We start from the raw sequence: 21,955 nt of genomic DNA on the forward strand, positions 1-21,955 counted from the left end.
GTCTGAGGATGGGACGGCTCTGAAGCCTTTGGGTCCGGAAGAGCTAACTTTTTAGCCAGAGCCAGGTCACAGAGGAGCCTCTTCACCACCCGCTCGATATCCTCATCCAAAAGTGTCCTGGAGGAATGGATGCAGATAGAAGGAGATCTCCTTTCTAAAATAGGAGATCTCAAAATTGGTGAGATAGGGTCCAAAGCAGGTAAGTGTCTCGATACCAAAAATTGCCTCCGCACCAAAGAAGCAGAAGGCACTGAGACAGAAGAAGCAGAATTGGAGCCAGAACTCCTTGGCTCCGTCGCTTTAGACTTCTTTGATGGCTCAGAAGCTGGAACCAATGGAGATTTTCTCTTCAAAGTTTTGGGAACTGTCTGACCAAATTCCAGCTCTTCCTGGAAGGAACTAGTCATACAACCCCTGTCAATTTTCATTTTCTTTCATTAAGAACCCTAGTACTAAAGGCATGACAGAAAGTACAGGGTTCTTGTACATGAGCCTCTCCAAGACAGTACACACAGCTGGTGTGACTGTCAGTCAATAACATTTTCTGAGAACACATCACATTTCTTGAACCCAGAAGGGCGGTGTTTCCTTATGTTCTCTAGCTTTGCCTTTAGACATACTGCTGAGAAAAACAAAGCAAACAATATAACAGTAACAAAGTTATGAAGAGAAGAAAGATTTTTTTTTTAAAGGAAGAAGGACTAGCACTCAGAGGAAAGGCCCTCTAATTTAAACAGGCAACTACAGCCCTGTAACTAAAACAGGCCATACAATCCTAAGAAAGTGGGATAGGGGATCAAGCACACACTACAATCACACAGGTAAAGGTGATAATTATTTAGACAGAATAATGAGGAAAGCTAAACAAAATATCAAAGATTTATCAAAAAAATCTTCTACTTAGCTAACGAGCCAGTAAGGAGTCAACCTCGAAGCTTTCGCAGCAAACGAGATCCGGGAAATTGCCGTGAGGCACCATGGGATAGGGGTTAGCCTCAAGCCAGTAAAAGCTCTCAAGCTTTAGTATCGGCATAGTCGGAGCAGAGAATCAGCTCCGAACCCATCCAGCAAGAATTACAGAGAGATAGGACTACATAACATCTGTTGTTTTTATGAAATTAATTTATACAGACATAATTTTCACATTTTTCTAAATATATCAAGAACCAAGCAACACAGACAGAACTCCTTAGCCTCTTATGAAAGCTCTCAGCTAGATGAATAAAGTACTGCTGGCAATATGTACTTAACTTGAGAGGTTGCTGAGATATTGTAAGTTGTTTACAAAATATTACAAACATAATAGTTACTGTATTTACTGTGACTTATAAAATTCAGTTTAAGACCTAGAACCTAAAGAATACTACCACTATAAAAATGGTTTTCACTGTAGGGCTTGACATTTATACTTCTTTCATAATTCCTGTGGTTCCAGAGATATGAACATTTGTTTGAAATGTGAGGACATAACTTTATTCTTCCAAAGGGCTTAAGCTCCACCCATTGCAAGTTGCAGTACAAACATCCTTAGCACCATTGGAGTGAACAAGTTATTAAAGTCATCAGGGCACTGAATAAGCCCTGGGTAAAATCCTGCCCTTCCCTCTGTGGATCCCTAACAGTGGGAGGAATGTGCTTAATATTCTGCTTCTTTAGTGAAATGTCAGCATTAACCAACATGGGAGGCTCTGAGCTATGTCCAGACTTAAGGGTACCAGTGACCTCTTCCCTAACCAGAATTTGGGGTATCCCCCTAGGCCCTTCGGAAGTTATCAGCAGTGGTTCTCCCTCTATGTCCACAGTGGAAATTTGCTTTGCCTCGCAGGAAATGCATGAAGCCATTCCATGCCAGCCTCCAGCAGGGTCACAGCAGAGGAAACCGATGTCAGCAAAAGACATCTGGCAAAGGCTGGACAGTAGCAGAGTCAGAGACTTTTTTTTTTTTTTTTTTTAAGAAATGGCCTCAGTCCCCCCCCTCAGGGCAGATTGATTTGGCTAGGGTACCATGGGTCAAAAGTCTGAGATGCTGGTTCTCAAGATAAATGGATAAGAAGACGACAGATAGCTGCAAAGCATTTGGGGAACACAAGCCTGAAAAATGGTATGCTAGGTATGATCATGTGAAGCACCTGGGCAGAATAAACACTTCTCGTGGCAGTCTTTATACGGAATCTGTTTTCTATACTGATCTTTTCCCTTCCTGGATGGCATGAAACCTAAGTACAAGAAGAAAGGAAGAAAGTACAGTTGTGTACACTTAGCATAAATGTAGATGTTCGAGTGTATTCACTGTTGCAGTCATTACATTTGGGTAATCTGCTGGCAGGTTGCCTTCACTCGGCCTGAATTCCAAAGTCTTGGGTCTTGCGTCTGTTGCTGTCTTCTCTTCCATGACGTCAGGTCGTCAGGGGTATAAAACATGCAGCCGATGCCATTTTCTTTAGCTTTTCTTCCACCCGATGTCAGGTGCCCCCAAAAAGGTAGCAATATATTATATATATATATATATATATATATATATATATATACATGCATCAATATAAACTTTACCTTCATCTACAAGCAAATACACCACATAGGTTGTAGAAGATAGAGAAGGAAAGATAAACTGTAGAATGACAGGGGGATGGCGGGAGGGTAACCTGGACTGCAACAATGAATACACTCGAACATCTACATTTATGGTAAGTGTACACAACTGTACTATGTTCTTCGTGTTTCACTGTTGCAGTCATTCCATTTGGGTAGAATCCCAAAGCTATGGTTGGGAGGCTGGTGCTAAACAGCATTAGGTGCGGCTATAAGGCCCTGCAGCACTGCAGTGGCAAAGCCTGCCCTGGACTTAGAGTAGAGAGGCAAATGGTAATGCTTTGTAAAGGTGTGAACAAATCTCCAAGTAGCAGCCTCGAAAATGTCTTTGGTTGGTACTCCTCTGAGAAAGACTGCCGAAGTAGCTGCAGCTCTGGTGGAATGAGATCTAATGCCCTTGGGCACAGGTTTACCATGGTGTGAGTAGCAGCAACGGATGCAGTGGCTTATCCACTTTGAAATTGTCTGCTTTGAGATGGCCTTTCCTTCTGATCTTGCAGCATATGACACTAGTAATTGCTCAGTTTTTCTTAGAGCTTTTGTCCTGCTCAAGTAAAATCTTAGCTGTCTGTGTACGTCCAAGGAATGCAGAATTCTCTTCCCTTTGTTCTGCGGATTTGGACAAAAAGTTGGCAGATAAATTGTTTGGTTAAGAGCCACACTGGTAACCACCTTAGGCATAAAAGTGGAATTTGTCCTCAGAGACACCCTTGTCTGGGTAAAATATGATAAAAGGCTCTACAGCCATGAGGGCCTGTAGCTCTGAAACCCTTCTTGCTGAAGTAATTGCTAGTAGCAGGGCTATCTTCCATGATAAGAACGTAATATCAGCGGTAGCGGCTGGTTCAAATGGAGGCAGGGTGAGCTTTTCCAACACATAATTGAGGTCCCATACAGGTAATGGTGATCTCCTAGGAAGCCTTAGGTTTTTGGCTCCTCGAAGATACTGCTTTAGTAAGGGATGAGAAAAGATTGGTGGCTCTGTATTGTAATGAGCCAAAATGGCAGCGGCATGGATTTTGATTGATGAGAAAGATAGGCCTTTGTCAAGCATCTTAGTTAAGTATTGTAATATCTGAGGAATATGTGGTTCTGCTGTATCAGTTCCTTGTGCTTGATTCCAAGTACAAAATCTCTTCCATTTGTCAGCATAAGATTTTCTAGTACTAGGCCTTCTGGCTTCCAAAATGACATCCATCACAGCTTTACTGAGAGGTGTCGTTGGTATGATTACATGATTAGCCATGCTGCCAGGTTCAGAGTCTGTAGTTAATTGTGCAAGATCTGATTGTTTTGCTGGGACAGTAGTTGTGGTCTTTGAGGCAAGGTCCAAGCTGGGTATTGAGACAAGTTCCTTAGGATTGGGTACCAGTATTGGCAGGGCCAGTCTGGGGCAATTAATATCATCTTTGGCTTCTCTTGTCTGACTTTTAGGAGGACCTTGGGTAGAAGAGGCAGAGGAGGAAAGGCATAAACTGACAGGTTTTTCCAGCTGAAAGATAGGGTGTCCACTTTCCATAAGTCCTTGTGCAGAATCTTTTCAGTTGATAATTTTGAGGAGAGGCAAAGAGATCTATGTCTGGGCTCCCCCATTTCTCTGTTATGCTGAATACTTGTGGATTTGGTTTCCACTCGTGAGGATCCATAAGGTTTCTGCTTAAATAGTCTGCCAGTGTTTTCTGTTTTCCTGGCAGGAATTGAGCTTGAAGATTTATCTGGTAGGTCAAAGCTGTGTCCCACAGTACCATGGCTAATCTGCAAAGGGGGTATGAGTGTGTGCCCCCTTGCTTGTTTATATACCACATGACTGTGGTGTTGTCCGTCTTTATCAGTAGTTGTCCTGGATGAAGTAAGTCATTGAATGCAGTTAGGGCATTTTGAAAAGCTAGCATCTCTTTCTGGTTGATATGTAGATGCATTTGATTTGGTGCCCATATGCCCTGAATGCATCTTCCTGCCATGTGGGCCCCCAGGCATAATCTGATGCGTCTGTTAAGATTTGGCTGGCAGGGGGTAGAGTGAAGGGCCATCCCATGTTTTGGTGACAGGCCTTTTCCCACCATAGAAACTCCAGTTGCAGGCAGGGGATGAGAGGAATCATTGTTTCCAGACTGTGTGAATGCTGACTCCATAAACTTTTTAGGTATCACTGAAGTTTCCTCATATGCAGTCTTGCATATGAAATTAGTAGGATGCAGGATGCCATGAAGCCCAGAGCCTGCAGAATTTGTCTTGCAGAAGACTGAGTTTTTGTTGCCATCAGTTTGAAGTAAGTAGTCAGTTGCCTTTGTTTGTCGGGAGTGAGGTAAGCCATCTGGGCAGTTGTATGCAAGCTTGCACCCAGGAATGTTATTTTTGAGAGGGTACCAGTTGTGATTTATTTTCGTTTATTGTTTACCCTAGGCATGCTAGAAGCCTTTTCACAAACGCCAGGTGTCGTAGAAGAGTGTCCTTGTTCTCTGCTTGAATGAGACAGTCGTCCAAGTAAGGATATATTTGAATATTTCTTTTGTCTGCAAAATGCAATTACTGGTGCCAGGCACTTTGTAAAGACCCTGGGCGCGGTAGATAAGCCAAAAGGAAGTGCAGAAATTTGGTAATGCATTAAGCCAGCCTTGAATCTGAGGTATCTTCTGCATGACTGTCTTATTGGGACATGCAGGTATGCCTCTTAAGTCTAAAGGCACCAGCCAAGCATTCTTGCCCAGCATGGGCAGAAGCTATTGCAAAGTGAGCATTTTGAATTTTGGAATGTCCAGGTATGTGTTCAAAATTGATAAATTCAGTATTGGTCGCCAGGCCTTGTCCTTTCTGGGTACCAAGAACAGTCGAGTAAAAACCTTGTGCTTTTTCCTGTTCTGGTACTATCTGAATGGCCCCCATATCCATGAGGGATGTAACCTGTTTCTTTGCCTCTGCCCATAGGTTTTTTGGCAGGTCTGGATAACCATTTGTCATTGGCAGTGTGTGGAAATGGAATCTGTATCCCTGTGATACAATGTTCAGTACCCACTTGTCCTGGGTTATTAACTGCCAATTTTGAGCAAAAAGTGCTAATTTTCCCCCTATGGGTGCTGCCAAAAGGTAAGTGCTTGGTGTAGGCAGAGGGAAGTCATTAGGATTGCTTTCTGTAGGTTTGCGCTTTATCTCCTCCAGATTTGGAGGTGAATGCGCCCCATTGCTTTGACCTGTATGAATCTTCAGCCTGGTACCTGGAACCCTTAGGGCGTCTGGATTTGCCCCTTTGAGCTCTGTTTGACACAGGAAAGGACAAATTTTTTGTAGGCCAGTGTCTACTGAATCTAGGCAGCTGCACTTGTAAGACATCTTTAACAGTTTGCATAGACTTATCTTTGTCTTCCATTTTCTTTAAAACCTCTTCTGCCTTAATACCAAACAGAGAATCATGCTGTAAAGGTGCATCTAGTAATTTAGCTTTAACATGATCAGGCAAATGTTGTTCCTTTAACCAGGCATGCCTCCTAATCACAGATCCAGTAACTGCAGCCCTGCAGGAGGCCTCTAAAGAATCAAAACCACATTGTAAAGTATGCTTTCCAACATGTTCAGCTGCATGCAATTCCTTATTTTCTGCACATTCTGAAATCAACATAATTTTCTGTTTCAGCAATCACATAACTTGTTGGTACTTAAGCATATGAAATTGACAGTTTAAGGGACTGATTGCCAAGGTTGCAGATGTATAAACCTTTTTTCCCCATCTAACCAGCGCCCTGGAATTTCTGTTGGAGGGGGTAGGGTTTTTTGCAGTTGAGGCCTTAACTCCCTTAGGACCCTGTGAAATAGTTTCAGGATCAGCAGCAGGGTTTCTAAATAAAATTTTGAGAGTCAGGGACCCTGTAATACCTGTCAGGCTTACTGGGAGCCGGAGGTACGGAGTCAGGGGCCAGGCTTGACTCTGAAAAAACATCATCCACAATGTCTAACAAAGGGGGAATGGCTAAAGGCTTGTGCTGAGGGAGAAGGAGGAAATCCCTGAGCCTCTTTTTTGATTCTGAGAAATCTTGAGTCTCCCAGTGAAAATGCTCCCTCAAAGTATGCAAGGTTTCTCCAAATGAATAATCCTCAGAAGGAGATGCAGATGGAATAGACTCCTCAGCATCAGAATCCTCATAGGGAGGTAAAGATAATTCCTGATCAGAAGAAATAGAAACATGATCTGAAGATTCATAGTCAGTGTCTTACCTAGGCCTCTTATCTGGAGGGGGATGGGTACCCCTGATCAAGGTAATAAGGTCTTCAGCCATTTCAATCATCTGTTTTTTAGGCATAGAGGCCTGTGCACATGGCTCAGGCGTCATTTTTTTAGTTTCAGAAGGTGTCTGCCTTTGGTTTTGCAGCTTTCGTCGGTTTGATGTAAAAATGTTGAGGTCTGAATACACCCTCAGAAGCTGGTGCCTGCTCAGCGGCTCCAGACCCATCTGAGGGAGATACATCTATCGGTCCAATACCTTGAGTATCTTGTGGCATGACTGACTCCACATGGGTGTATGTAGAGGCCTGTGACTCGAAGGTAGCAGGCATCAGGGGCTGCGAAAGCACTTCACTGAGTACCGGCGAACCGGCGACTGGCTTAGAAGCTTCGTCATCGGTTTTGGATCTCGACTGCCTTTCTCTGTCCTTTTCTTTGCGTTTTTTTATATACTCCGGTAGTCTGATTGCTATCCGACATCTCTGGATAGTTAAATCCGTTTCCAAAATACTTAGATGCAAAAATATACAGACGCTTAATAGTGCGTTGGTTAAATCTAGCACAAAACCGACAGCCAAGCACATTGTGATCAGGGCCTAGGCAAGGAATACAGTATAAATGGAAATCCTTATGAGGTATTTGCTTCCCACAAGTAATACAATTATTAGCTTTTTCTGACATTGGTAAAAAGCAAGAAAAAAGTTTTCCCAACGGGGTACTTCGCTTTATTGAAGACTTTGGTTCTGAAACTCAAACGGGAATATTTCAGTAGTCGGCCGACCGGCACTTGTGAAATGCTTCTGCTTCGGGCACCACGCGGCAAGAAAGACTAAAGAAAATGGTGTCGGCTGCATGTTTTATACCCCTGACGACCTGACGTCATGGAAGAGAAGACAGTAACCGACGCAGGACCCAAGACTTTGGAATTCAGGCCGACTAAGGGCAACCTGCCAGCAGATTACCCAAATGTAATGACTGCAACAGTGAAACATGAAGAACATCAGGAAACCCAATGGGGCTGTTATCTGTAAATACCTCAGTAGAAAACAACTCGGCAAACGGCATTCAGACTGATGGCAAAGTAGTTCTGAGTACAGAGCACACATACTTCACCTTTATGCCCTATGCCTGCACAGGGAGCATACGCCTAATGTATGATGCTAGGAGGATGTGAAGGCTTTGGTGTACTGGCCAGACACTGGGCTATCCATGGCAGGAGATTCCATATTATGAATACTGCAGCAGTGCTAATAATGAAGGCCATCATTCAGATTACACAAAATGTTAACACACCTTTCCAGCTGCACTGCAAACCAGCTATAAAGCTGATCACTATGGACTCGCCGCAAATCTTTTACTGATTTATGCTCTGGAGTTGACAAAAGACAATTAGTGCCACTAACCTTTCTCTATTCATTACTTTCCTCCTACTGAAGGTAGTCATACTACCGGCAGGTACATTCCTGGCAACAGCCACCACAAAACTAAATAGATGTTATCCACATATGAAAACAATAGAATTTGGAAATTAATGCAGATTTTTACTCCGGAACTGATGATGTCTGAATACTAGTACTACAAGTGATCCTGTTTGATGAGCTAACTTATGACTTGTTTTCATTAATATCCATAACTGCAAAACAAAACACTACGACTTTTACCTGTACCACTGTATTTGTGTTTAAATTAATGCACAGCTTCTATCTCACTAAAACTGTGGTTAAACTAATTTGCTGCTGAGCTGAGAGGTTTCTCAAAAAAATTACAGAAGAGTTCTAAAGGAGCAACATAAAAAAGGGAATAATTACTACACATATTTTAACCAGCTGATCTGACTAGGGCATAAAAACTACTGTTTTATATCATCTCAGTAAGCCACCTAGGAACAGAATGTTGTATACAAGTCAAAAGTGCAAGTGAGATCCTTTTCCCAAACTTGCAGATATGTACAACTATCTTGGTGAAGCCATCTGAGATCCATAGATTTTATCCAGCTCTCTTGGTAGTGAAGTTGTCCAATATCCAGGACTATCTTCCCAAAGCAAGAATATTCCTGTAAGACTGAAGGTGGTGAGGGACTTGCCACAGAAAAAACAGAAATAGGACGGTTATAACAAAGTTATATAATCCCCTTACATTCCTATAGTGCACATTTGCTGCTTTCTGTGCCTACAGACAAGATTTCAAGAAACGTTTAGACAGCTTCTCAAAACACAGTGAAGGAGAACCACCACTTCTGAAGAATCATTACAACTCTGCAGTCCCCCCTCTTTAGGAATTATCGAATCCACATGGTTTGTCTTGCACTTATTTGCTAAGTGATTCAAATGAAAAAAGAGAGTGGTATTCAGGAAGAAGCTAAAAAGACTGCCAGCTCACCTTTTCCAGAAAGAGCTCAGTCCTTGCAGCAGACATATGTACAGAGAACAGAATATAAAAGTGTGTGTGTAGGGAAAACATCTAGACTCCCAAGACAGAGTAGCCATTGGATGTTCCTTAGGCACTTTTGCATGGTTTATTTCAATTGAAAAACAGGGTTGCTGTTACGAGTCTACTTTAAAATCCAGACTCCCATATAATCAAATGTTAAAATCCCTAGAAACCCGAACGTCAAATTTTTACTAGGGTAAGTAAAAACTCATGCCGAGGTAAGTAAAACCCACCTAGCCCTCCCACACTCCCCTAACTATACATACCAACTCTGGGATTGCACTACAGTGTAGAAAAGAAGCACGTTGGGCAAGTGTTTACTTACTTACCCTAGAAAAAATTTGCCGCTTGGGTTTCTGCAGTTTCATGATTTTTGTTATGAGATTTTAACAGTCGATCATATGGAAGTCGGGATTTGAAAATAGACCCGCTGTTATATGTTCCCCAGATATTTTGGCATGGTCTATTCTACATGAAAAAAGGAATGCTTTCAACACCACAACTCAGTGAAGAAAAACATTCTTCTATTCTGTTGCTTCGGTATTTTCAGTGCTGTGGTGCAAAGTTACGGGTCGGGTTCAGGTAAGTGTGCGATTTTGTGGACGTGAGGGTTAGGGCGCGGGTGAGGTGACTGTGCGATAGTGACGGACCTTAGGGTTACGGTTTGGGTTAAGGTAAGTGGATAGTTAGTGGTGTATGTATAGTTTAGTGTAGGGTTAGGTGTAAGAGTTTAGGTGTATGTGTGTGGATTGCTGTTTGTTTGGTGTGCTTGTGTTGTGTGTATGTGTTTTGGAACAGCAAATTTTTTCCCTAGGAAAATATTCGCTGTTCTGTATGTTTGCTGTTTTAAGATTTTCGATTAATTGGGTTCGATATTAGAACACTCGAAATTTTGAAAGTTCGGTGTTCTAATATAGACCCAAAGATTCTTTACCTGAACCACAGAAAGGTGGAGGTGTGGGCCCCAGCTTTGATCATGATGGGAACCTGCACAGAAGCTGAAATAAAACACTCTTAAAGAAACATCCTTTTCAACTTATGAAAATGTTTTGTCTTGAAGGTGGCTTGTTAAAAAAGGAGCAATACTTAAATGTCCATTTCACTCTACCTTCTCCATTTAATCAATTCTAACATGAAAAAAAAAATCACAGCTGTGGAAGGTACAACTCCAAATATTTTATTTGTAAGGTTCATTCCAACACATCCCTCTGAGTTGGGCTTTTTCATAAGTCGTTATTACTAAGCTGATAACTCCTTATGCCTCCAATAAAAACAATGTACCTGAAAAAACAATACTCCATTTTCCAAGATCTGGGAAAGTCTCCAAATGGCTGCAGAGAAAGGTAGTAATTTCCAAAACACAGATTCAGCAACAGAAATACCTGCTAACTCTAAAACCTTTTAGCGCTACTTGTCTCCCATATGTAAACATTCCCCCAAATGCTTCTGAATTAAAAAGGGTCGGCAAAGCCTTTTTCCTCCACCATTCAGTGCTCCTGTCAAACATACCAAAGATCTCACAGGTTAAAATATCATTATCTTCTTCTTAAGAAGCACAAGCCAGGAATCTCGATATCTCCAGTGGCAATGTGTTTTACACAATTATATTTATTAACAATTTTTGTAGGGGCACTTACTCCTAAAGAATTTTAATCCACACAGATTAGTTTCAATGAGAAAAGAAAATCTAGTACAGAATTCTTAACAGCTATTCCTATTAAGCCTAACAGCTCATGTCTGTAGGCATAGAATCAGTACATGCATGCACAAAATAACAGTGGACTGCTAATGAAAACTTGTCAACACCATGCTCTTTAAACTGTAAAAGATTATAACTACCACATTAATACACAAATGACTCGCCCAAAACTAGAACCATCCTCACATCAGTCAAGATGATGCTCCTGAAAGGTGCAGGTGGCTATGTGCTCACACAAGGAAAATCCATTATTTACCAAGACATGGCATATAAACATCAAACGATGGACAACAAACAAAATGTCTGCCAACTTGGGGAATATTAATTTTTTTACTTTAACAAACACTTCATTATACACTAAACACAAATAAAGGATTACACTTAAAACAAACACTACTGCACTATACTCATTTTTTCAGAAACTGAACCAAACTCTGCTACACTAAGAAACATTTATTCTGCTACACTATTTAAAGTATTCTACATAAAAAAAGAAAATAGATAAAAATATGGACGAAAATCCAAGCTTAAATCCAGAAGCAGGCTTTAACAGACTTTTCAAAAGGGTTCTCATCTTCTGCAAATATCTAGGTCCTGCTTTCTTTTTGCCTTCATACAATACACTGCTAACAGCAAAAGTAATTAAAAAAATAAATAACTGCAGAACATACGCAAGATCAAGCACATAATGTTACCAGGCAGTTTAACAGATAACAGAAATACATCTAATCTGTATTAGCATTTTTATTAAGCTTGCACTCTGCAGGCATATTTTCAGAGGAAAAGCAATCATCCTGCTACATGGGGGTTACTAACTGCCATATCACAAGTATAAAGGGATTTCTGCTGCACCACATAACAATAGGTGCTAATAAAGTCACGTCCTTTGGAAAGCCTGCATTTCCTCAAGAAAGAACAGATAGCACAAATGGAAATGTTATTTTTTTCTCCATAAGAACTCGACATATCATTCACTTGTAACTTTTCAGTCAAGTGCAGAATTCTGATGCCATTCTGCAGCTTACTTGGTCCAGCTGACTTTAGGAATATCATAATGTTCTGTCAGTGTATCCAAATGTCTGTTAAATTCCTAAAGTAAAAAGAAAAAAGTTATCTCAGCTGAAGAAAAAAAATGCTAAAGATAAACACTCAAATTATGGAAATTCATTTTAATAAACTACAGAATAGCTGAAACAATGTCCATCTTTGTTAACCTTTAGAATGTTGCCCAAGCATCAGGATCCTCTCAGCAGAAGAAACCTTTCTAGGCTGTCTAGAACACATTTCTGTTTCCATAATGCTTACCTCATCTCTCTCTCTCGCTAGTTCTTCAGTGAACACCAATGAGCAGACAGAAGAAAAAGACAACAGAAGGACAAGGCAGCACTTCAGCAAAAGAACGTTGAAGGTGGATGCTGGTGACAAAAATGATTAACCTCTTTTTAACTGGGTAAAAGAGTTACATACTTGCCACAATGACAGACTGCAAAAAGAGTAATCTCTGATAACCTTAAGGGCAGAGTGACTAACTAATCCTCCTGGGAATCCTAGGTCATGGAAATAAATAATGGACAACAGTAGCAAAGAAAGAAGATCAGAACCTTGAAATAATGTCCAGCTTATAATGCTTAAAGATGAAGTAGAAGGCTCTCTGTGAACTCATTTAAGCAATGGGATTTGAGGCCCAGCCCTCCATTCTGTTGCATTTGCAAATACTTAAAACTTTAGGTACTCTGGAGAAGTGGGTTTGAGAAGAGGGGCGGCATGTGTTCCCCTCTTTTTCACAGAGACCCTCCATGGGAAGATCTAAAGGACCATCAATTTGTTTTGTTTCAGTTACAGCCTTTCTAGACTATTTTATTGAAGACTCTGTGTCAGAGGATGTACACATTCTTCCTAAACGGAAGACAGAAGGGCCTGAAGGGATTATAGGATTTAACACAACAATGAAACAGTATACTGGGAACCAAAGGGCCTCGTACAACAAACATCACTGGCCCCAAATCTGTGGGCCAGAAGCATTTTTGACATCAAAAATATTAGCACTGGCATCACAACTAACGCTAGAGAATACAATGCTAGAGAGTCTGACACTGGTAAAGACATTCCCTGAGAGTTGGTGTACAGCCACTGAAGCCATTTACAAAGACATCAACACCAAAGAGAATGAAGCAAGGGAAAAGAAAGTTTCCAGTGAAAAATCAAGCGTCTTAATGCCCTGAATCAAAAAGAATAGGGAAAGCACCTCCGTCCACCTGGCCTATACGAAGTAAAGAGCTTCAACCAATTTGCTGTAAGTACTAAACTGGGAAAAGCTGAAATGATCTAAGTGTTTTAGACCTTGGCTAACAGGAGGGGCCCAGGCAGCTATTACAATCAATAGAAATACACTACACAGCAATTCTAGATCAAATTTTCAAGCATCTACAGAACAAAAAGGATTATTTGGCAAAATGTCTAGGACGAATTTGTTCTTGCAAACCAGAAGCAAAAGTTGTTGCCACTTTTACAGGACTAAGAATACAGGAAAAAAAGTCTCATTATAGAAAAAAGCTTTCTTTGAATACTGTAATTAGGAAGGGCAGAAAAAAAATGAATCCTGACCTGTTACACTAGAAGAACAGCCCAAATGTTGATCAATCAGATTATCCATTTGTGTGGTGGACAGGTGGGGACTCTGCAAAGAAAGAAGGATCTAGACCTACTGGAGCAAAAGTGCCAAACTATGAATTTCAGCAGAAAAGAGATTCACAACACAGAAAGAGTGGAAAACCAAACAGAAAAACATGTTGACACTTGTAATCACTCACTCACAAAAAAAAAAAATTCTTCATGATAGCCTGGGGCCATTCCCTTCTGACTAAAGTTTCTGTGCAGAAAATAACTGTACATTGAGAGATGACTGATTGGAAAAGGGAAAGTTCAAAGCAGACTGGGAAACTTATCTTCCAGGCAGTCCAGTGTTTGTGGCATCAGTCCTGAAGTTTACAGAAGACGGAGATCTTCAAGCCTGACACACGTAAATTTTGCACTATTAATGACTTCCATTATAAGGTCAAGATAAGGAAAAAAGTGCCTCCACTATTCTTGCTGTCTGACTGTGGCACAAGCAAATACAATGTTAGTACTTTAGTAGAAGTAATCTTACCATAACAGTACACATCTGAGTGATCACTGCTCTAAGCAGCCTAAGCTATATGGGTTGTATACTACGAGGATACAACAGCTGGCCAGCTTTCAAAGCTTCAGGGCACCTTCTTCACACCCAAACCTTTAGCCAGCTTGATCAGGGTAAAAAAAGACCGGTTTGGCTGCCAAAGCCTTCAGAGCGTTCATGCCAAGAGAGAGGTAGGCTGAGCCCTGAAAGGACATTGCTAACAAAAGGTCCACATCCTGACAAACGCATACCAAAAAACAAGGTGAAGGGAGGGAGTGGCTACTACAGCAGTGATCATCCAGCTACTATTCTGTTAAGTTTTGCATACACAACTGTACTAGGTTCTTCATACTGATCACTGCTACAGTAGCCTATGCTGTACGGGAAGATCATCATAGCTTACAAATTTTGGAAGATAGGAGGAGGAGTCTCCTTAAAAAATGTTTCTAGCAAAGCCTGATCTAGACCTAGAGAAGGAATCAATCTTAGAGTTCCTTGAAAAGGTATGTAAAGAGGACCAAATTACTGTTTCTAGAGTACTTCTAGAATTCAAACCCCTTCCAAAAAGCTATACATAAATCCAAGGGCCTGGTAGAGTAGGCCTTGACCATAAATGCAATAGTTATGTTGTGGTGAGTATAACAAAAGGTAATAGCCTTAGAAAAACATTTGGAAATAGAAAGCTTTGACACAGGTTGCCCCTTATTACCTTCATAAGATATAAACAACTGATATGAAGATCTGAAAGATAAAGTTATGTCAACATAGCACAGTCATCTGTGGATATCCAAGGCATGGAGTGTCCTTTCTCCCTCATTTTTAGGTTTAGGAAAGAAAACAGGGAGCTGGACAGTTTGCCTTAAAGTACACTCGGACACCACTTTAGGCATAAAGAAGGATTAGTTCTCAAAGATAACCTGTCCTTGTGGAAAATGATGTAGGGTTGACTCACCACAAGGGCTTATAACTCAGATACCAACCTTGCAGAGATCAGAATAACCAGCAACACCTTTTCATGTTAAGAACCTCAAGTCAGCAGCTGGTTCAAATGGAGCATGTGTTAGCTTCTCTAACAAAATTAACATCTCATGGAGGGGCCCACCAGTTTTCTAGGAAGGTTGTTATGCAAAACCCCTTTCAAAATTATTTTAACATTAGAATCCATTGAAAAAGGAGGATCCATGGGCAGGCATGCTGAAATGGCCAAAAAATTAACCTTGATGGAGGAGTAAGAAAGGCCATAGGATAGTAACACGCATGAATATTGTAAAAAACAGAGAACAGCTAGCCTTAAATGGGTGCCGGCTATGTTACTGGCACCAACTAGAAAACCTTTTCCATTTGCTATTCTATGATATTCTAGTAGCAGGCTTTCTTGTCTCCTTTAGGACCTGCCACATATCCTCAGTAAGCAGGTGCCTAAATGGAATTAAGACTCATTCAAGCAGTCAATAGAAGTTGATTGGCCTCAGGCAGTAACAAACAACCCTGACTTTGTATGAGTAGGTATGGTCTGTGAGGAAGCTTATGTTAATTGTCCCTGGCCATTTCCAAAAAAAGGAAGAATTACTGCTGCCTGGGCCAGAAGAAAGTCATGACAATGATCTTGGGGAGATTTATTTGTATTAATTGTACTATATACAATATATATATATATATATATATATATATATATATATATATATATATATATATATATATATATATATATATATATATAATGTATTGTATTATTGAGAAGTACATGTAGATCAATGTGTGTACAGTTTTAAGAAGTTTTCCAGAGGCTTGCACAAGTGTATAAATACTGAGCACATGCGAGCCTACCATTTTGTAGTTAGCTATTGAGATGTCAGCATGCATGACTCTGTAGTCTGTCAGTTAATCCATTCGTTCATATTTTGTAATGCTGCTATCCATCCTGATGTGTTTCTATGTCATAACGCATATAAACGAACTACCCCACCTGTTCATCTATACTAGAGAGGAAAAGCAAAGGTATCCATCTTCCAGGCCTTCTTGCATGGAGTCCTCGAGCAGATTGCCAGTTAATTGATCAGAGATCAGGCTTCTAAATGTTGTCTTAGAATCCCAGCTTGTGTCAAGAGATCTCTTACGCAAGTGAGAGATCCATATCATTTTGAAAAAAACATGTCTGACCTGTATATAAAACTAAAGGGACCGAAAATATTTTTTCTGCTTGTATCTTACTGTCCATATTCATAAACCAGAAGTTCAAGTTTCTCAGTTTTATGGATTATCTTTTGTTTAGTCTCTTCCAACATATCATTAGCTGCTGTAACAGAATACTTTTTAATCCATATTCCGGAATATTTTATCTTACTGTGTCCCCATAAATATGGCTACTGCTGAACCAACTGATGTGTCGGGACATAATTTATGCCTATAGTCTTTGTTTTATCTTCTTTAAGCATCTACTTGGGGTCTAGAAGAACCCTGCTTAGAGATTCTGCCAGGGTACTGTTCTGACCCGGAATATAAGACGCCATAAGAGTCAGTCTTCGTTCTTGACCGACCATCCAAATCTTCCCTATGATTTTTGTGATTGTGCACAAAGGGTAGGGGCGGGCATCCACCTTTCTTGTTTATGTACCACATAACTGTGGGGTTGTCAGTCCAAATCTGCAAGGTCCCTGGGCTTAAATACTGTCAAAAAACTTTTATGGCCAGGTAAACTGCTAGTAGCTTCTTTTGGTTGATATGTAGTTTTCCCAGGGGTGGTGTCCAGATGCCCTGCACTTTTAAGGGACTTAAGTGGGCCACCAAGCTATATCTGAACCAGCATGTTAGGCTTTATCTGTGATGGAAGTGATTATGACCAGCTGTGTGTAGGCACTTAAAATCCAGCCAACTGGCCTATTTATAGTTGGGTTCCACCACACTGGTTATCTTCTTAAATTTAGCATTGTATTTACTTAGGAGATGGACAGATGCGTCTACGCAGCTATTCACATACACACAGAATTACACAGCAAAGGATTCTACATAAGCAGTGGGATCATCAAACTGAAAGGGGATGTTGAATTTAGCCAGGCCATCACTCAGTTTCAGTAAATTAGCCTTGATATAATCAATGAATAGAAAGATACTGGAAATGCTTCCGTCTTCAGTCTTAAGGTGAATGTGACTGATCTGCATATTAGTGGAGACGAAGTCCATGGGTTTATCATCGCTTGTTGGGGTTTGGACTGACGTGTCTAAAGAGTTTGTATTGATGAAGTCCAGAAAGCTCAGTCTCTGGGCAAACATGTTACAGGATGTGTACTTCTTCCAGTTAATGGAGGGGTAGTTGAAGTCCCCTAAGAGAATGGTGTTAGGCTAAATGCACAGAACTCCATACTAATTAGGTAGGGGTTATGGGTGGGGGGCATACAGGAGGGTTGTATAACTTCATGGCTAATGGCAAGCTGGATGTGGAGGGACATACAGGAGGGTTGTATAACTTCATGGCTAATGGCAAGTTGGATGTGGAGGAGTTTCAGATTGTCATTCTGTCTAACTAGGCTGGAACTGAAGTGTTTTTTTCACAACTATGGAAAAACAGTCACCTAAACTGCCTTCACAGAGTGCACTGGGGGCTTGAACATGTGGTAAGCGTCAAAACCCTGCCTGCACTGATGGTGTACTCTCAACGAACTTGAGCCAGGTTTCTGTAACATAGGTTCATACTAGGCCATCTGCCCTAGGGCATTTATAAGCCTAGCCAGAGTGTGTTTGGCTTTTGCCACCCATTTTAAATTAATTTTGCTATGCCCTTTTTCGAGGTTAGTATACTGTGCATCTGTCTAACAGTGACACAGAAGTGATACCCGGGTTAAACCTACGATCCCCCATCCACTCATCAAGATTCCTCTTGAAGAGAGTCAATGAGGGACTCTGCCTAGCCTAACCTGGACCGGGACTCTATTCCAGAGTGAAGGGAGCCTCTGGGTTATGAATCTGTCCCTCCAGCATGTCCTATTTATTTCAGTGCTGAGGTTCAAGTCTCTCAAGCACGTAGCTCGATGGGATTTGGATTTTCTGAGGTGCAGCATGTCCATTAATTCCGGGTTGGACATGGCTTTATACGTCAGGCACAGATCGCCTCTGAGCAGGCGGTATGCCACGGAATAGAGCTGAAGTTTCTTTAACCGGGCAGCATATGGCATCTGTTTGAGCCCTTTGATCCTCTTGGGGAGGTACTTTTGGGGTTTTTCCAGTTGCTGCAGGTGTCTGGTAAGGTACATCCCAAAAGGGGCATTGTACTCAATTATGGGCCTGATGAGGGATGAGTAAAGAAGCACGATGGCCTCCCCTGATCTAGATGTGAATCCCTTCATGATTAGGTGGGCTATATAAAATGTTTTTCTAACCACTTTGGCCACGTGGTTGTCAAATGACAGATTGCTATCAACTTGGGTCCCCAGGTCCCTAATTACTTCTTCCGTACTTAATGGATTACCACCTATGTGGTAATTTGTGGGCACTTTGTTTTTGCCAAAGGGGATGACTATACACTTTTTGGCGTTTAGCTTGAGGCCATAGCACCAGTTGTCTGTTTCTATGAGGCCCTTTTGGAGGATGTTTGTGTCGGCTGGAGAGTCGATTATAGCGCCCAGTTTGCAGTCATCTGCGAACTTGGTCAGCCACAGTCCATCCGTGTTGGCCTGTACCTCAGAGAAATATATACTGAACAGGAGAGGTCCCAGGACTGAGCCTTGTGGGACGCCACTTGTAACTGGTTTGGAGTCTGACATGGCTCCAGCAATTCTAACCATGTGGGTTCTGTCCTTGAGCCAGTTTGCAACCCATCTAGTGACATAGGGGTTTATATTTAAGCTGGTGAGCTTATCTATAATGCCCGAGTGGGGTACTGTATCGAAGGCTTTTGCGAGGTCCAGGTAGGCTGTATGGACCACCTTCCCCTCGTCAATGGCCTTGGTGACTGTTTCAAAGAAATCAACCAGGTTTAAGAGGCAGGATCTGCCCTTAACAAAGCCGAACTGGGTAGGATCCAGTGTCTGTAGGTCCCCAATATCTTTTTATGAGGTCCATGATGATCCTTTCCATAGCTTTGCAGACCAAGCTAGTCAGGCTTATGGGGCGATAGTTTCCAGGATCCGTTGAGGCACCACCTTTGTGGAGAGGGACCACTGTTGCTGTACGCCACTCTTTGGGTACATATCCTGTGGTAAGGCTGAGATTGAACAGTAGTTTTATGTTTGGGTTTAGCTCTTCTTGGAGTTCATGTAGCGCAGCCCGGGACACCGTCTGGTCCCATTGATCCTGTGTTTTTGCTTTGGAGGGTGGCTGTTACCTGAGCATCTGAGATGTCAGGGGCAGCACTCTGCTGGGATAGATATTTGCCCTTTTGGTGGGAGTTTGCGCTGAACCTGTCAGCTAGGATGTTGGCAAAATCTGTGGGTTTGGTGTATTTTTTGTCATTTTGGACTAATTCTGAGCATATCTGGGAATTCCCACCCAGGTTCCTAACATAACTAAAGAAAGCCTTGTGATTATCCTTAGTGTCCTGTGCAATTTTTCTCTCGAAGCTGGCCTTAGACGATTTTATGAGTGCCCGTAGTTTTTTGCTAACACTGATCAGAGATGCCTTCCCTTTTTGGGATTTTGCTCTATCATGTAGTAGCTTCCTCCTTCTATTGCATAGTTTGTTTATGGCTGGGGTCCACCAGACAGGGCGTCTGCCTTTGGAGGATTGGGTCTTGGTTTTATTTGGGATTGCATGATTCATGCATTCCTGAAGGTGTTCATAGAATGCATTTATAAAGGATTCTGTGGTCTGGGCTGTATTTTCCACAGGCCGGGGCTTTGAAGGATTCCACCTCAGTTTTGAGGAGTGTGAAATTTGCTTTAGAGAAGTTTTTCACTGTGGTTTTCTGGGCAGGGGGTGGGGTCGGGATGTGAATATCCAGTGAGATTAGTTTATGGTCTGATCTTACCAGTGAGGGATACACTTCTGGTCTGGAGCATAGAGTCCCCATGTTGGTGATGATCAGGTCCAATATGTTTTCCCCTCTTGTGGGAGTGGTAACAAGTTGTTCCATAGCATTTGAGTTTATAAATTCTAGGAACCTTTGAGCTAGGGTGTTGGAGCTAGAGTAATGCTCCCAGTCTATGTTTGGGTAGTTGAAGTCGCCCAATATAATGGTGTTTGGAGAGACCTTCATATTTTCCAGTGTTCTCAGGAAGGCCGAGTGGGGTTCCTGGGTTTGGGAGGGTGGTCTGTAGCAGGCTATAAACTGGAAGGCAGTTTTACCCACTGTTAGTTGCACATGGATAGTCTCTGATGCTTGTGCTGTGCCACCAACCTGGAGGTGTGGGTATCTTTGACGAATATTGATACTCCCCTCCTTTTGTGGTTCGGTCCAAGTTTTGGGGCCAAAAGCATGGTATGAGGTATAACCTGGTAGTGCTGGGGTGCTCTCGAGCCTTGAACCAGGTTTCTGTTACTGCACAGATATCGATGTTCTCCATGCTAAGGAGAGTTTCGAGTGCATGCATCTTGAGGTTTAGACTTCTGGCGTTGAGTAGCATTACTCTTAGTTTCTTATCCCTTGTGATACCTATGGAGGTGGGTTTGTCTTTTGAGCCTTGCCTATAAAAGGCACTATGGGGATAGCAAGAGTTTGCCAATATCCAAAAGCCCAGGGTGACAGGTGCAAGCCGTCCCTAGCGAAGCATCGTGGCTTGTCGAGCATGTCATCCCAGGCTGACAGGCATTGGATCCCCTTTGAATGACACCAATACTTAAGCCAATTGTTGAAATTGATCATCTTGTCTTCTTATTGTGGCATCATTCTTGGTGAGAGTAAGATGCTACTCAAGGTCAGGGTCATACCGGCCTGGGCCACATGCTCAGAGAGCTCCTCTATGTCTCTTTTCATGTAGTCCAGGGAGGTACGTCTCAGGTCATTCACACCAGCATGGACAATGACTGAGTCATATTTGTACTTGCCTTGGAGTGACCTGAGTGCTTGTGTTATGTGGCGGTTCCTAGCACCCGACAGGCAGCTCACCGTGACCTTCTCCTTGTTCAGCCTGGTGAGCGTGACGTCAGTGTGCCTGACGATAGTCACCTATTACAAGTGTATCAGGTGTGTTGTTTAGCCTTAAGGGCTGTGACTGTTCGGCACACTGGCTTTGTGAGCTATGTGTTGCACGTGTTTTGTTTTGGGGTAGCGGTTGCTTGGGTGTCTGCTTTGGAGGTCTCTGCTGCTTAGGCAGATTTTTATTTAGAGCCTCCGAGTATGTTTTTGTGTGTTTATGTGTTTGGTTTGCTGTCTTGGTAGGTCTGTGTGAGACTGAAATTGTAGTGAGTGTGGTTTCCTCCTCCTCCTGACAGGTTTCGCCAGTACTGGGTTGAGAGAGCTTAGCCTCCAGTTTGGCTATATGGTTCCATCTCTCACATGTGTTGGAATTTGTTGGGAGGAGGACAGGGTTGTCTGTGTACATGAGGCAGTTGTAACATTGCCTCAAGATTCCCAGATTCACCAGCTGGACCGGAGAGGAGATTGACAACTGACCTTTGGACATGCTAGAATAGTATTGGGAATTCCTTTATAATTGAAAAAAAAAGGACCAATGGGGAACAAGGTACTCAAGGGGAGTTTGTGAGAGTGTAGTGCTTTTAATTTTTTATTGCTGACTTATATAATTGCTTTAGTGAGCAAGTGCCAGTTAACTTAAATGCAATGCGTTACAGTATATATTAATGATTTCCAGAATAAGGACTAACTGAAGGAAGTGGATTTTTTTTCTGTTAAGAGTTTAGTAGCAATACCTTTATGTTACCTGGATTCGGTTTTATGTTGGAAACGTTTGAGGACTCTCACTGCCTAAAAAAAGG

The 21,955-nt window shown here is 41.9% G+C and overlaps 1 protein-coding gene across 1 annotated transcript in view; it reads right to left on the reverse strand.

Moving 5' to 3' along the window:
* Positions 1-10,388: 10,388 nt before the first annotated feature.
* Positions 10,389-21,955, reverse strand: part of FAM32A (family with sequence similarity 32 member A) — a 127,982-nt gene continuing 116,415 nt past the window's right edge. The window contains exon 4 of the mRNA XM_044090738.1: positions 10,389-12,021. Coding sequence (XP_043946673.1) covers positions 11,953-12,021 — 69 coding nt within the window. The 3' untranslated portion in view covers positions 10,389-11,952. The remainder of the gene's footprint in view (positions 12,022-21,955) is intronic.

The sequence above is a fragment of the Protopterus annectens genome, chromosome 13.part0 (genome assembly GCF_019279795.1).
Source record: "Protopterus annectens isolate FY-2018-M chromosome 13.part0, PAN1.0, whole genome shotgun sequence".
NCBI classification, from domain to species: domain Eukaryota; kingdom Metazoa; phylum Chordata; order Ceratodontiformes; family Protopteridae; genus Protopterus; species Protopterus annectens.